General features: G+C 30.6%; 1 protein-coding gene across 1 annotated transcript; it reads left to right on the top strand.

Annotated features, from left to right (window-relative positions):
* Window positions 1-4,877: 4,877 nt before the first annotated feature.
* On the top strand, window positions 4,878-13,264 carry LOC103852115 (protein DETOXIFICATION 50). Its single transcript, XM_033284896.1, has one exon. It carries the CDS (start codon window positions 4,936-4,938, stop codon window positions 6,460-6,462), a length of 1,527 nt encoding a protein of 508 aa, XP_033140787.1. The 5' UTR covers window positions 4,878-4,935; the 3' UTR covers window positions 6,463-13,264.
* The last annotated feature ends 336 nt before the right edge of the window (window positions 13,265-13,600 follow it).

Raw genomic sequence — 13,600 nt, 5'->3', positions numbered from 1 at the left:
TACAGAGTAAACGGAGATTAATGATGAAAATATACAATCATAGATGCTAATATACTATATATATATATATATTCTTATATGCCCCTTCAAGACGGACCCCGTAGACGAGGCCGATCTTGATCCAAAATTTTTAGTTTTTTTTTTCTTCTGAGAAGCTTAATTAGTGTGTCTCAAGCTGATCCGCCGATGATACGTCAAAACTTGCACGCGTCCAGCTTATACGTGATTTCGAAAAAAGTGATTGTCAAGGGCTAGATGCTTCATCCTAGAGTAGAACATTGGATTTGCAGCTAGATATGTTGTGTCTATGTTTTTGCAGTATATTTTTGGTGTTGATGACAATGTGATACTCAGTGAGCAACGAAGTAAGCCAACACACTTATGTTGTTGTGGAAGCAATAGACAGGTACACAGCCTTTGTAGATGAGCGAGCAAAGGTTATATGTTTCTTCGAAAACCAAGCTATTGGTTGCTTTCCATAGTAGTAGATATATGCCCCCATCAAAGTGTAGTTGTCTCGATTCCCTGCCCAATCTGCGTATGTGAATCCATGAAGAGAATGCATATGTGAATGCATGAAGAGAATGTGTGTTGTTTACCAGAAGAAGTATCCATGTTGTCATTGTGCCTGATAAGTATTGCAGGATATGTTGAATGCCATGTCAGTGTTCATCGGCGGGTATGTGCATGAACCGAGACATTTTGTTGATAGTATAAAATGACCCGTTAAAAACAGATATTGTAAGCCACCTATAGTGGCTCTGTATTGAGTTGGCTCTTGTAGCTCCACCATGAGTTAAAGAATCATATCTCACTTCGAAATGCCTTAATTGATCATATATAAGATCATTAGGGGGGTAATTATAATAAATAATTATGTAATTTATTTAAATTTAGTGATTTTGTTTGTTTGTTTGTTTGTTTTACATACAATGTTTTACTATAATATTTTATTTATTAATTTTCTTTATAACACTTTTGTTGTATTTGTAAAGAAATTGTAAAAGATTTGTGTTCTTAGTTAAGTTTTGTTAAAGATAAGAACTTATTATGTAAAATATAAAAATATTAAGGTTTAATATAAGATTTTGCTTTCGAGAAAAACACCCTCAAACTTTATATTTATAGCTTGGTCAAATCTTAAAATAAGAGGTCTTTCGAGATGCTCTAAGTAACCAAGAAAAAAATTGGACCTTTGGTGTTGTTTTTTCAGTTTTAATTTCTATTTCTTTTTGATCAATCACTTTTCATTTGTATAAACATTTACTTTTCGCTTCTATGGATCACTTGGTAAGGGATTGTGGAGCTTTAACTTAATCGCGTTTGATCCCTGAATAGTTGATTGTCAACCGTCTATTTCGTTGACTGCTCGGGATGTTAGATCCATTTTCTTGTGGCTTCTTTTAGTTAAAGCTTGTTCTTGAATGGTGACGCTCGTGTTTCCTTGGCAGAACGTGTCTTAGAGCTCATATCTCATCTAAAATAATTGGATCATCAACGCTTTTTCGCTTATTCTTGTTTCAGTTATCGTCCGGCTACGCATCTTTAATGATTGCTTGTTTGCTCCAAAAGATTTTGTGATCAATTGATGGTTTGCTTAGGTTTAGTTATATATCTGTTCTTGGTTTAACTTTGTCTCTGAAGGGTATTGTTCACCTTGTCGGCATATGACTGTGGAAGGTTGTGTATTTCTATCGGCATAGCGTAACTTTCTTTTTATTTGATATTAATCCAACAGATGAAAAAAATACAGGTACTTTTGTTTTGATTTCTAATTTGATCCATTGGTGATACTTCCTCTGTTTCCGAAAGTAAGAGTTTCTAAATTGTTTACGTTTATTAAGAATTTAATAAATATTTATAATTTAATTTTTTTTGTACTTTATTATACATTTTCCAGTAACTTTTTACCAATGAAATTTAATCAATTCAAATATTTTTATTTAATATTTTTTAAAAAGTATAAAAAAGTACCTTAAACATATATTAGAAAATATATTTTTATGGAAGAAATAAAAAATCTAAAACAGTTTACTTTCGAGAACGGATAGAATACTTATCTTGATCAGAGCAACACGTGTGATTCAGTGATTCTTTGATACTGACTCGAGTACAAGAACTTTCGGAGGAAGATCTTTACCGAAAGGAGTATTTGACTTTAGTAACTACAGAAGATGACAAAATAAATTAGAAAATAAAAGAAGACAAAATAAATGACAAAAAGGTACTGCAGAAAAACTTGCACGACGAGTGGCCACCGTCAACAACTCGACATGATAACGATGAACGCTAACCTTTTCCATCCAAAAGTAAAAATACGATAGTATAATGCTGCATATAGTATTATTTATTTACTTTACAAATTGTCTTGCAAAATGTGTATACAGATTCTAATTAGAAAAAAAAACACGGACCACATAGTTTTATCATAGAAATACCTTATATGTTCATAATTTGAAAATATTTTGTATTTATTGATTTTTCAAAACTAATTACTTCAACGTACTTAAAAATTTATCCTTATTTGAATTCTAATTTTCATATTTAGTACACGTATTCATATTTAAATAAGTTAATATTAACATTGATATATATATATATATAAGTGTTTGTTAGGTATTTGGAACTTATATATAGAAGTTTCTTAAAATGTATCATTAAATATTTTTTAAATTTTCAAGTTTGTTTACTATGTTTATAAAAAATTACGATATAGTATTTTCTTATTTCCAATTTGTCCTTCAAAATGCTTGTACATACTTTTAATTAAAAACGCAGACTAAATACTTTTATCATAGAAAATATGTTAGTTGTTAATAATTTTAGAATACCATGTATTTATTTCTTTTCTAAAACTGATTATTTAATGTAATTATAAATTTAAATATTTCATTGAAATTTAAAATTTTTATATTATATTATAATATATATATATAGATATATTTATTTAAATAAATTATTATTGACATTGAGATAAATATAAGTGTTGATTAAATACATAAAAGTTTCTTAAACTTTCATTAAATAAGTTTCAAATTTGCTTGCTTATAAATTTTTATAAACTACTACATTTATAATCACACAAGCATGGTCAAGTGGTAAAACGGATTTGAAAATATGCTAAACAGTCCCAATTCAAAACCTACCATTTCAAATTTATCTGCTTGTGACCACCTAGTGCGAGTAACGATCTGCTTGATGTTGATAAACAAACTTCCAAAAATTAGTTAGTTGGACTTAGGTCCGCTGGATATTTCCGAGTTATAAAGAAAAAAAACTGATATTCTTTTAACGACTCTAAGCTTTCCATATTTATTTTATAATTTTGATCATTTTAGTTAATCTATCTTATTTATCTTCTATTTTAGAAGCCTATTATGTGATCCATTATATATAGGTTTATTTATAGTACAATTTTTCGTTTAACTCTATATAAAAATAAAATATATTAGAAAAGAAGACTAAACAATACCAAAAACTAGAAAGCATACGTAAATTATACATATTATCTTATAACATATATTCCCTAAAAGTATCCATTATTCAGTTCTCTTTGTCCGATATATTTTCATAGAAGATTTAAAATGATAAAAAAATACATTACCATAAATTCATGAACAGACCTAGACATAATTAATTACAAATAGACCGCATGAGTTATTATTATGTACAAAAGGTTTAAATAAAAAGTCAAAAAATAATTTATGTTCGACAGGTTAGTTTAAATAATTTCTTCATGAATCTTTATTGAAAAAAATAACTGAATAGTTCTATAATAAATTAAAATTAAAAAAAAATCTGAATTTTAATTTTTTTTGTCAATTAGTTGTTAGAAAAAGTTAAGTAAATACAAATCTTGAAGGTATTTTACGTTAAAAATATATCTTCTAATAATAGTTTTAGTCCAATAACTAATTTTTTTGTCTATTACGATTACTTTGGTAAAATTGGATAACATCAGTATTCAAGATTTGACATGTATAAAACTATAAATTTAGTTCTTATTTATTTACAGGAAATGTAGTAATATGTTTGTTTTTTTCAAAGTACAAGTTCTCTGCTTTTGGTCGCAAAAATAATTTCTATTTTTTGCCTCTAGTGTTGAAAACTATTTTGCTGGTCAATGTCCAACCAGCCTGATGTAGCGGAAGTTTCTAGAATAAAAGTAGATCCTAAAAATAACCAGAAACTAGAATTTATGAATACTATTCACAGTGCTTAATCAAAAACTCTTACGGTTGAGAATATTCTTTTCAGTGGTTTATAGAAACTTTTTTAGGAAAACTCCTTTTATTAATCAATCAAAATTTTAATACGAACTTTATCTTAAACGGCTATATATAAGAAAACAATAAAATACTAAAACAATAAAGATAATTATCTAAAATAATTAATAAAATAAATGATAAGATATTATCTACATCACAGCCAATTCCACTTTGGATATTAAACTAACTTGCATCTTTTATTGATCAGAATTTTCTTTGTACTGTATCCCTCTCCCTGTGTTTCCAGCAAAAACAAAATCTTTATCATGCTAAAACTTACTCACTAAATTACAACAAGTACGAAGAACTAAACAAAGAAAAACTACGGAACTAACAATTTATGTGAAAAAATGTTGTTAATTATTCGCAGACCCATCTGGCAACTTCTCCTTGACTCTAATTCAACGTGTGGGGCACACTGCGTGTAAACTTAAGACTTTGAAAAGTTAAAACAAACATAATAATATTATAAACATGAATTGATTGCAAAAACAGAGAAGGAGAAGTTTCTATCGAATAGGTTCTTTCACTGACCACCACCTCTCCCTATATAAACCCAATGCCCCTAACCAACCATCCTCACACCTGAATAAAATTTTCTCTCTTACTTTATCTCTCTATATTTTCTTCTCTCTCACAGACATTAATAAAATATAGACAAAACAGAATGTGTCAACTAAATCGTGTCAGAAATGAAGTTACAATACCTTTACTCCCAAAAATATCTCATCAGGAGAAACTGCATGTACTTCCAAATTACACTACTCCCCTTTCCCTCTTCGCAAATGAAGCAATCTTAATAGCAAGAATCTCTCTCCCACTGGTCTTCACAGGTCTCCTCCTTTACTTTCGCTCTTTCGTCTCTCTATTTTTCCTCGGCGGCCTCGGTGACCACACACTCGCCGGCGGCTCCCTAGCCCTCGCATTCGCCAACATAACCGGTTACTCTTTCTTCTCCGGTTTAACCATGGGAGTTGAATCAATCTGCTCCCAAGCCTTCGGCGCAAAACGTTATAACCTCGTCATGGCTACGATCAAGCGAGGAATCGCTCTCCTCCTCTTCACATCTCTCCCAGTTTTCCTTCTCTGGATCAACATCGACAAGGTCTTGAAAAAGTTGAAACAGGACGAGGAGCTTGTGTCCGAAGCTCACACCTTCCTGCTTTACTCTGTCCCTGATCTCATCGCTCAATCTTTCTTACACCCATTAAGAGTTTATCTCAGGACACAGTCAAAGACTCTTCCTCTATCAATCTGCACGGCGGTCGCGAGTGTTCTCCACTTTCCCATCACGTTCCTACTCGTGTCCTATCTCGGTTTGGGTATTAAAGGTATCGCCTTAAGTGGGGTTGTCTCAAACATCAACCTTGTCGTCTTTCTCTTCATCTATATCGCTTTCTTGGAAGACAAGCTAAGTAAAGATGAGGAAGGTGAGGTTTCAGAGGAGTCGTGTGGAGATAGTGTGAGAGAATGGAAGAAACTTCTCGGTCTGGCCATACCGAGTTGTGTATCGGTTTGTCTCGAGTGGTGGTGCTATGAGATCATGATCGTGCTTTGTGGGTTACTTGTAAACCCTAAAGCAACCATTGCTTCAATGGGAATTCTCATTCAAATAACTTCTCTTGTTTACATTTTCCCTAACTCGTTGAGCTTTGGAGTCTCCACTCGTGTGGGAAACGAGCTGGGTTCGAACCAGCCACAGAGAGCGAGAAGAGCAGCCATTGTTGGGCTCGGTCTCAGTATCGCTCTAGGGTTTACGGCTTTCGCGTTCACCGTGTCAGTCAGAAACATGTGGGCTAGGCTTTTCACTGATGATGAGGAAATCATTAAGTTAACTTTGATGGTTCTACCAATTGTTGGCCTTTGCGAGCTTGGAAACTGCCCTCAGACGACCGGGTGCGGCGTTCTAAGAGGGTCAGCGAGGCCGAGGATCGGAGCCAACATTAACATGGCGGCGTTTTATGTGGTTGGGATGCCAATGGGAATGGTTATGACGTTTTGGTTTGGGTTTGGATTCAAGGGACTTTGGCTTGGAATGCTCGCGGCGCAGATAGTGTGTGTGAGTGGTATGATGGTGGCGACGTGTAGGACTAATTGGGAGTTGGAGGCGGCAAGGGCTAGGGAGCTCACAGCGGTGGATGGTGGAAGAGGCGGCGACGACAAAGACGTGGAGGTTGGGAAGGTTGATTATTAGGGAGGAATGAGTCAAGTGAGGTCTTTAGGAGTGATAGAAAGCCTGCTTTGTTTCATGACTTTTTTTAGGATTAGTTGATAATTTTTTTTTCTTTAACTGGAAAGATAAACATCTGTTATTTGCTCTGGCTACATTCGATTAACATAATACGAAATAGAGATTCGTATCCACTAATAACAGTAAAATAATTTGTAGGAATATCCCCTTTTTAAGCATTCAAAGGGCACTGTCTCTACAAAACAACCAAAGTAAACTCACTTAAGACACTTGAAAAGGTTTCATGTATTCGATAAACAATAATTTCGAAAGATTCATTTGGTATATATCATTTGATATAAGAAAAAATGGAGCTAAGCGAAGTAAAACGAGAATTTTTAAAAAGAAATGGGGCACGTGAATTTTAGTATAACGACTTTATAACTTCAAATTGTGTTTACTGTTTTCGTTTACTCTATGTGATCTGGTATTAACTACATCTATCTAAATTTATTTGATTTTTGTGATCAAAATGGTTGATTACTTTCTAAATAATTTTCCAGTCTAAAACAAAATCCAGTCTATTCAAAAATTTAATTCTAATTTGACTGCCTAAATTTGATTAAATCATTTATTACAAATGGATCTGAGTTCGATGCTCAACTTTGATCCGAACTATCAAAATTTTCATTCTGGTTTGAATCCTCGATTTGTGTTGTAAATTTGTAATGATCTTAATTCCTACACCCGAATTTACCCCGCACTAACTTTTATTGTGTATTCAATTCTCTCTGACATGGTAACGTTAATGCATTGTTTCATGCGTCTTTTGATTTAGTTAAACAAAAAATGTACATTTCAAAACTAATCCTCCAGTTTGGAGCCAATTTTACAAAATAATATATAGTCAATTCAGTTTTCATGTAAGTCTTAATTTATTAAATCAAACGTACACTGTGACGTCAACAAAAGTGCTCAAACTGAACGTGGATAAAGAACCTTCGAAGTGAACTATGTCAACAAATATGCTAAAAAAGTGAACATAGTTTATTAATAAAATGTTACAAAAAAAGAGTTTATTATTATTAATTTTTTTAATCTATGTATATATAATCCAGGAAGGAATGATGCACCATCTTGTCTCAACGTGGCAGCTTACGAGGAATGGGAAAGATTTGGTTAGGAAACACAATGCCAAGAATCACTCACTATTTGAGTAATTAAGTACGACTCCAATATTTGTAATTAGTTTCCTAATTAATTGATTAGCGATAAGGGGTGCGTACTTCTCCTAATGAAGAGCCATTTTTTTGCTCCGTTAGATTCAGTGTTTTTAAAACCGGACCCGAAGATAAACCAGAAATTTTTTTAGGTCACGGTTCAATATAGTTTAAACGGATCAAACATGGTTCAATAATCTAGTTTAATATACTTTTAGCATATAAATTAAAAAGTAATGTTAGTAAATATGATACATAATTAAAATATAAATAACTTTTAAACATAAAACATTATAAATATAAATTAGTTTTATGTTCATATAGATGATTTATAGATTTTTGATAGTTTTAATAATTTAATAACTTTAAAATTCAATCCGATTACATGATCGGTTCATGGTTGAACCAATTATTAGATCCAACTCGGTTATATACCTGGTTCATGGTTGAATCCAGTCTAACCATTGGATCGGTCTAGTTTTAAAAACACTGGTCAGATTGCTATTTTATTACTCGCTCCCTTCGTTATTATACACAAATTTGCACATAAATTAAGAAAAATGATGCAATTTCTATTTTAACCTTCTCAATTACTGTTTAGTGTTAAAATTGAATTTGTATCATTATCAATTGTAAAGATAAAAAAGTCATATTTTATCATTATTTGCTTGGAATTCTGTAAATGTCAAATAAATTGATACCAAAAACTTTTAAACGTTAAATATTACCGAAAATATTACAAAATAGAAGAAGTATTGAAAGTTGGCTCGTGTTCACAGAATATTTAACATTAATGCACGTCAGCTAAATCATTATGGAAACTAATATTCCCTCTATTTCAATTTAATTGTCGTTGTAAAGTAAAATTTTTGTTTCAAAATTAATGTCATTTATAATTTTAATGCAAAATTTATGAGGAATATTTTACTGTTTATTTTTTAGTTAGTTGAAATATGGTTAGGTGTATAGGTAATAGTGTTTTTATTTTGTAATTATGAAAAATAAATATTTTCTTAATCTATGTGCATAAACTTAAAACGACAACTAAAATGAAACGAAGTAAGCATTCTCTAAATAAAAATGAATACAACATCCGCTTCAAAATAAATCAAGTTTTAGAATTTTTTACATATAATAATAAATTATATTATATCCGTTTTAAAATGTTATTGTTTTAAAACATTTACGCATATAAAAAAACATCTTAAATTTTGATTATAAATATATTATTTTGTGATTAATTATTTACCATAGTTTTAGCCAATCACAATACAACAATCGCAATTATTTGTTTGAAGTTTACAATTTATAATTATTACTTAATAAAGATGCAATGAAAATTTGAAATATATATATATTTTTCTAAAACAGATTTTTTTTCGAAAAGAGGGAGTATTTAGTTTCAGTTATAAATACTTATTATTTTGTGATTATATATTTCTAATAATTCTAAACCAATAAGAATTTAATAAATATAGTGATTTTTTTTAAGTTTGCAATTAATCATATTATTATGACTAGCGACCGTCCACTGAAATTCTGGACATAATCCGTTGGGGAGACCACCAAAGACATCTATGGGAGCTGGTGATTACCGCATGTTATTCCATCAGTGATCACACTAGCTTGGACATGGACTTCTCTGCATTAGGTCCAAAGGTCCCTCAAGATAATCACCACAAAAGAGTTATTATTTTTTGAGAACTTATTTCTTAAATATTTATTTTTCAAATTTGTAAGAAATTAAAGCATCTAGCTTCTCTAAGAAAGTTTTTAAGAGTATTCATACATTATACATAGCATAGACACCTTCTAAACTATTTGATGGTGCCAGCAATAATTTAAAGTGTAAGAGATAATTAAAAACTGATGACTACATTAATTATTATACGACCATGAGTATAAACTAATAAAATAGCAATGTAATCACATGCATTTGTACCTTATAGTGACCAAATTCAGGAGATTCTGTCTCGTCCACCTGCGATTATGAAACACACCCAAAATAATTAGTTAACTAGCCGAAGCCAAAAAAAATAAAATTTAATTAATCAAGAATTCAAATAACATATTGACTATAGAGCGGCCTCAAAAGGTCAGGCCAAATTTTATAGTATTAGGTATTTAATATTTGCGTAGTCTTGGAGCAATGGAGGCGACAAGGTAAACTAGAGCATGGTGCATGGAAAACTACGCGACCCAGAGTACACGAATACTCTAAATTAGTAGTAAAACAATGAATTGTCTTCTGAAAATTATTTGTTGTGCAATTGGTAACATAGTATGTACGTAATATAACTCATGATGACAAGACTGAAAGTCTACGAGGAACGCCTAAGATTATAAAACAATTTTTCTTATTATTTTAGAAATTTCTTAAAACTAAATTTTTTAATGTTTCTCTTTTAGATTTTATGGAACACCAAACACTTTTCCATTAAATCTATATTTATAGTGAAAGAGAATTCGCTAACACAAACATAATCTAAATAATAAAAAAAAATTATTATTATTTTAAATTTTCTTTTCGTGTATTTGACTTATTAAACACTTATTAATAAGTTAACTTGATCTGCAAGTCTTGAAATTATCCAACAAAATTTCTCGAAAAAATTCTTAGTTTTACACAATGGTAAACAAATACCCGGATGAAAAACTAGTAATAAAGTGTAATTTTTGGATTTAGCAGTTTTTCATTCTAAAACGCGTTTTGAATATATTCATTCTAAAAAGTTAAAAGAAATGTCGTCAATGATTGCGTATGGTTCTTCATCCACATGGAATTATTTTAATATTTTTACTCATGTCCTTTTTCGGATACAAACACAACATCCAAAATAAAAATACTATAACAAGGTCAAGTCAGCTTAGTTGCTGTTGATGTAAAACATTTAAACTTTTCTAAGTAAAAAAGAACCTAGCCCGTAAAACATACGGATTCAAAAAGAGCTCAATAGCCGGATATATGATGTTAAGAAAAGCTACACGATTTGCCCCTTTACAGATATTAGGTCAATGGAGTATTAAGCTCACCAATATACGATTGCAAACGATCGCAACCATCGATATAATTTAACCAACTTTGGAGCAGTATTGAACAAACTTGAAAATCCTTGATGATGAAAGAGTAACGAGTGTGTTGAGAGCAAAACAAAATGTCTGAGTGACCCTAAATGCATGACTGAGTAATATATACATGGGGTTGTGATGATTATTTGCTAACTTGAGGATGAAATGAATTTTGTGACTAGTGGTACGAGGTCCATTTGATGCAAATTGTCTTAATTAGATCTACTTTTGAGGCTTTTGCTTTTGATGAAGGGGTGTTACTGAAAAGACGCGTGCTAGTTGTATAATATTGTAATCCCAATATAAAAGAAATCTTATTTTGATCTTCTAAATGATCATATCACCATTTGTATTCTAATCAAATACAGAACCATAAATGCATATAATATACACAATTCCTTGGACTACGCACGTTTCCTCGTATACCATCACTCCGTTTACTAATATTAAAGAGCCTATAAGCTTCATATCCCTCGTTAGATTTCTCGAATTATTGAAGTCAAAGCTTAAATAATCATAATGCCCAATAGCATTTAACTCAATGAAGAATAATTTATTAAACGCAGAGTTGAGAAGATAGAAAGTGGTGCGGTGGGCTTGAAGGAGACATGACAGCGGAACAAAGAAAAAGGCTTTTGCTGTTCTTGCCATCGCTTAGTCTTTTGGTTAGCTTCAACAGTCGCTATTAATTCTAATTTAGTTCACGTCCTACCGAAATGCCCAAGAGCCGTACCTACATACGCATACGATGATATTTGTACACGTGTAGAATCTTATATATTAATGTTCATTTTTTTAACAACTCTTATAAATTAATGTTAATGTGTCATGATTCTTGATTCATTTGGAGAGACATATTCCTTGTAATTAAGCCCAAATGATTAATGTATAGTCTTATATAGAAGTGTTATTAACCAATAGCTGAAGTCTACTATGCAAATTCTCGATATTTTATAGAATTGGGTTTCTAACAATTGATTGTCACAATCTGATAAAGACATTGCAAGTTACAGGGTCTATAAGATGCATCTTCATATTACTTCGATATTTTACAGTGACCCTTAATTGTGTTGCTATTGTGATGAAGACATTTCAAGTTAAAGGGCCATGTCACTAGTTTTACAATTTTTAATTTGTTTCCCAACTTATTTTTTTGTGCAAAATTTGTTTCCCAACTTAGAATTTAAAAGTATTAATATTTTTCAAAGGACGTATGAATCACGTACTGTGCATGCGGTGACCCAATGCCACATGCATTTGAATTTTTTGTTTGGACGTTAAAACATGTTTGACATCTTCAAATATAGGTAAATTATTGAAGTTATTAACTAGTCTTTGCATATATATAATGAAGGTAACATTGCAAGTGTTTGTTAAATTCATATATAGAGCCAATTCGTACCAAAAAAAATAATACTCCCTCCGTTTTTAATTATAAATAGTTTTACTTAAAAGCACAAATATTTAGAAAATTGTTATTTAAAAAAATATATCATTTAATCAATTAATTCAACCAATTATAAAAAGCTTAACATTATTTTATTGGTCACACAATATCTAATAAATAAAAAATGTGCATTGAAATATGTAAATTACTTATATTGTGAAAGAAACTCTTTTTCCTAAAACTACATACATTTAGAAACAGAGTGAGTATATATTTCTTGAGTGGATAACCAAGTGGTGGTAGTCTATTGGTAATTTCTTGAGGTTTGGTGTGTGTCCACATCACTCATGGATACGATTTCTCCAGGAAACTAAATTATCACTACATGGCTAGAATGGACTTGGTCTACGGTCCAAATGATTTACATGGTAGATCATAATAGACGATCGGTTCACCCCAAAGTAGTAATGTCAGTCAAAGTTTAAAGATTCTCTAGTTTTTTTCCCCGATAGTACATAATGATATGCAAGAAGACGAAGAGAGTAACAATGAAGATGAGAGCAAAGAGAAATATAAAAAAGGGAAAAAGAGAGTTTATGGCACTGGTAGGCCTCGAACCGGAATTAAAGATGTTGTTTTATAGAATATAGCGAAAGAAATTCTTTAGAGAGAGATAGACTGTTCATTTTCTCGGCTATCGCTTGTCCAGTAATTTACTACTCATTATTCAAAATTAACGATATATTTGAAAGAGTAGTTGTTATAAAATGTAGTGATGCTTGTTTTGTTTTGTTTTATCGACAGAAACTTATTGATTTTAGGGTGAATTTGTAGAATGAACATATTGAGAAAAATATTAAGCAAGTGACCATGTAATAAAATAAGGTGTTTGATGTGATAAGATAGAGATAAAGAGAAAATTATTCTATTGGGACAAATGGAATAGTATATTATAATTATTAACAAAACATTGTTTTGAATATACATTAAATCATGTGTACTATTCTATTTTAATATGATTAAGATATAATATAGTATAACTTTCCATCCAACAGTTTTTAAAAATTAGTTTTTAAAAAATTTCAAGTTATAACGTGTGTATAAAAATCAGTATGTTTTATAAAGATAATTATTTAGTTGAATTATATATTATACAAAACATATATATCAAATAAAATTGGGAAGGTAAAAAAAAAGAAAAGAAATAAAAAGATGGGAAATGCATGTATGATCAAACGGTTGTGGTTGATCAAGAATAGTTAATGTAATGTTATACACAATAGACAGAATACTCTAGCCTATAGATTGTTACGTGTACAAACTTAATTTATGTGTTTGTTATGTATATGTGCTTTTATTTCCCTTGATTTTAAACGAAAGATTTGCTGCCCTTTATAATAAAAAAAGAAACAAAAATTAAGTCTAAAGCAAAATTTAATTCCTTTTTTTACATATTTGAATATGATACTCTGTTAATTGGATCAAA

The sequence above is a fragment of the Brassica rapa genome, chromosome A02, assembly GCF_000309985.2.
Source record: "Brassica rapa cultivar Chiifu-401-42 chromosome A02, CAAS_Brap_v3.01, whole genome shotgun sequence".
Taxonomy (NCBI): Eukaryota; Viridiplantae; Streptophyta; class Magnoliopsida; order Brassicales; family Brassicaceae; genus Brassica; species Brassica rapa.
This window is presented reverse-complemented; position numbering and strand designations above follow the sequence as displayed.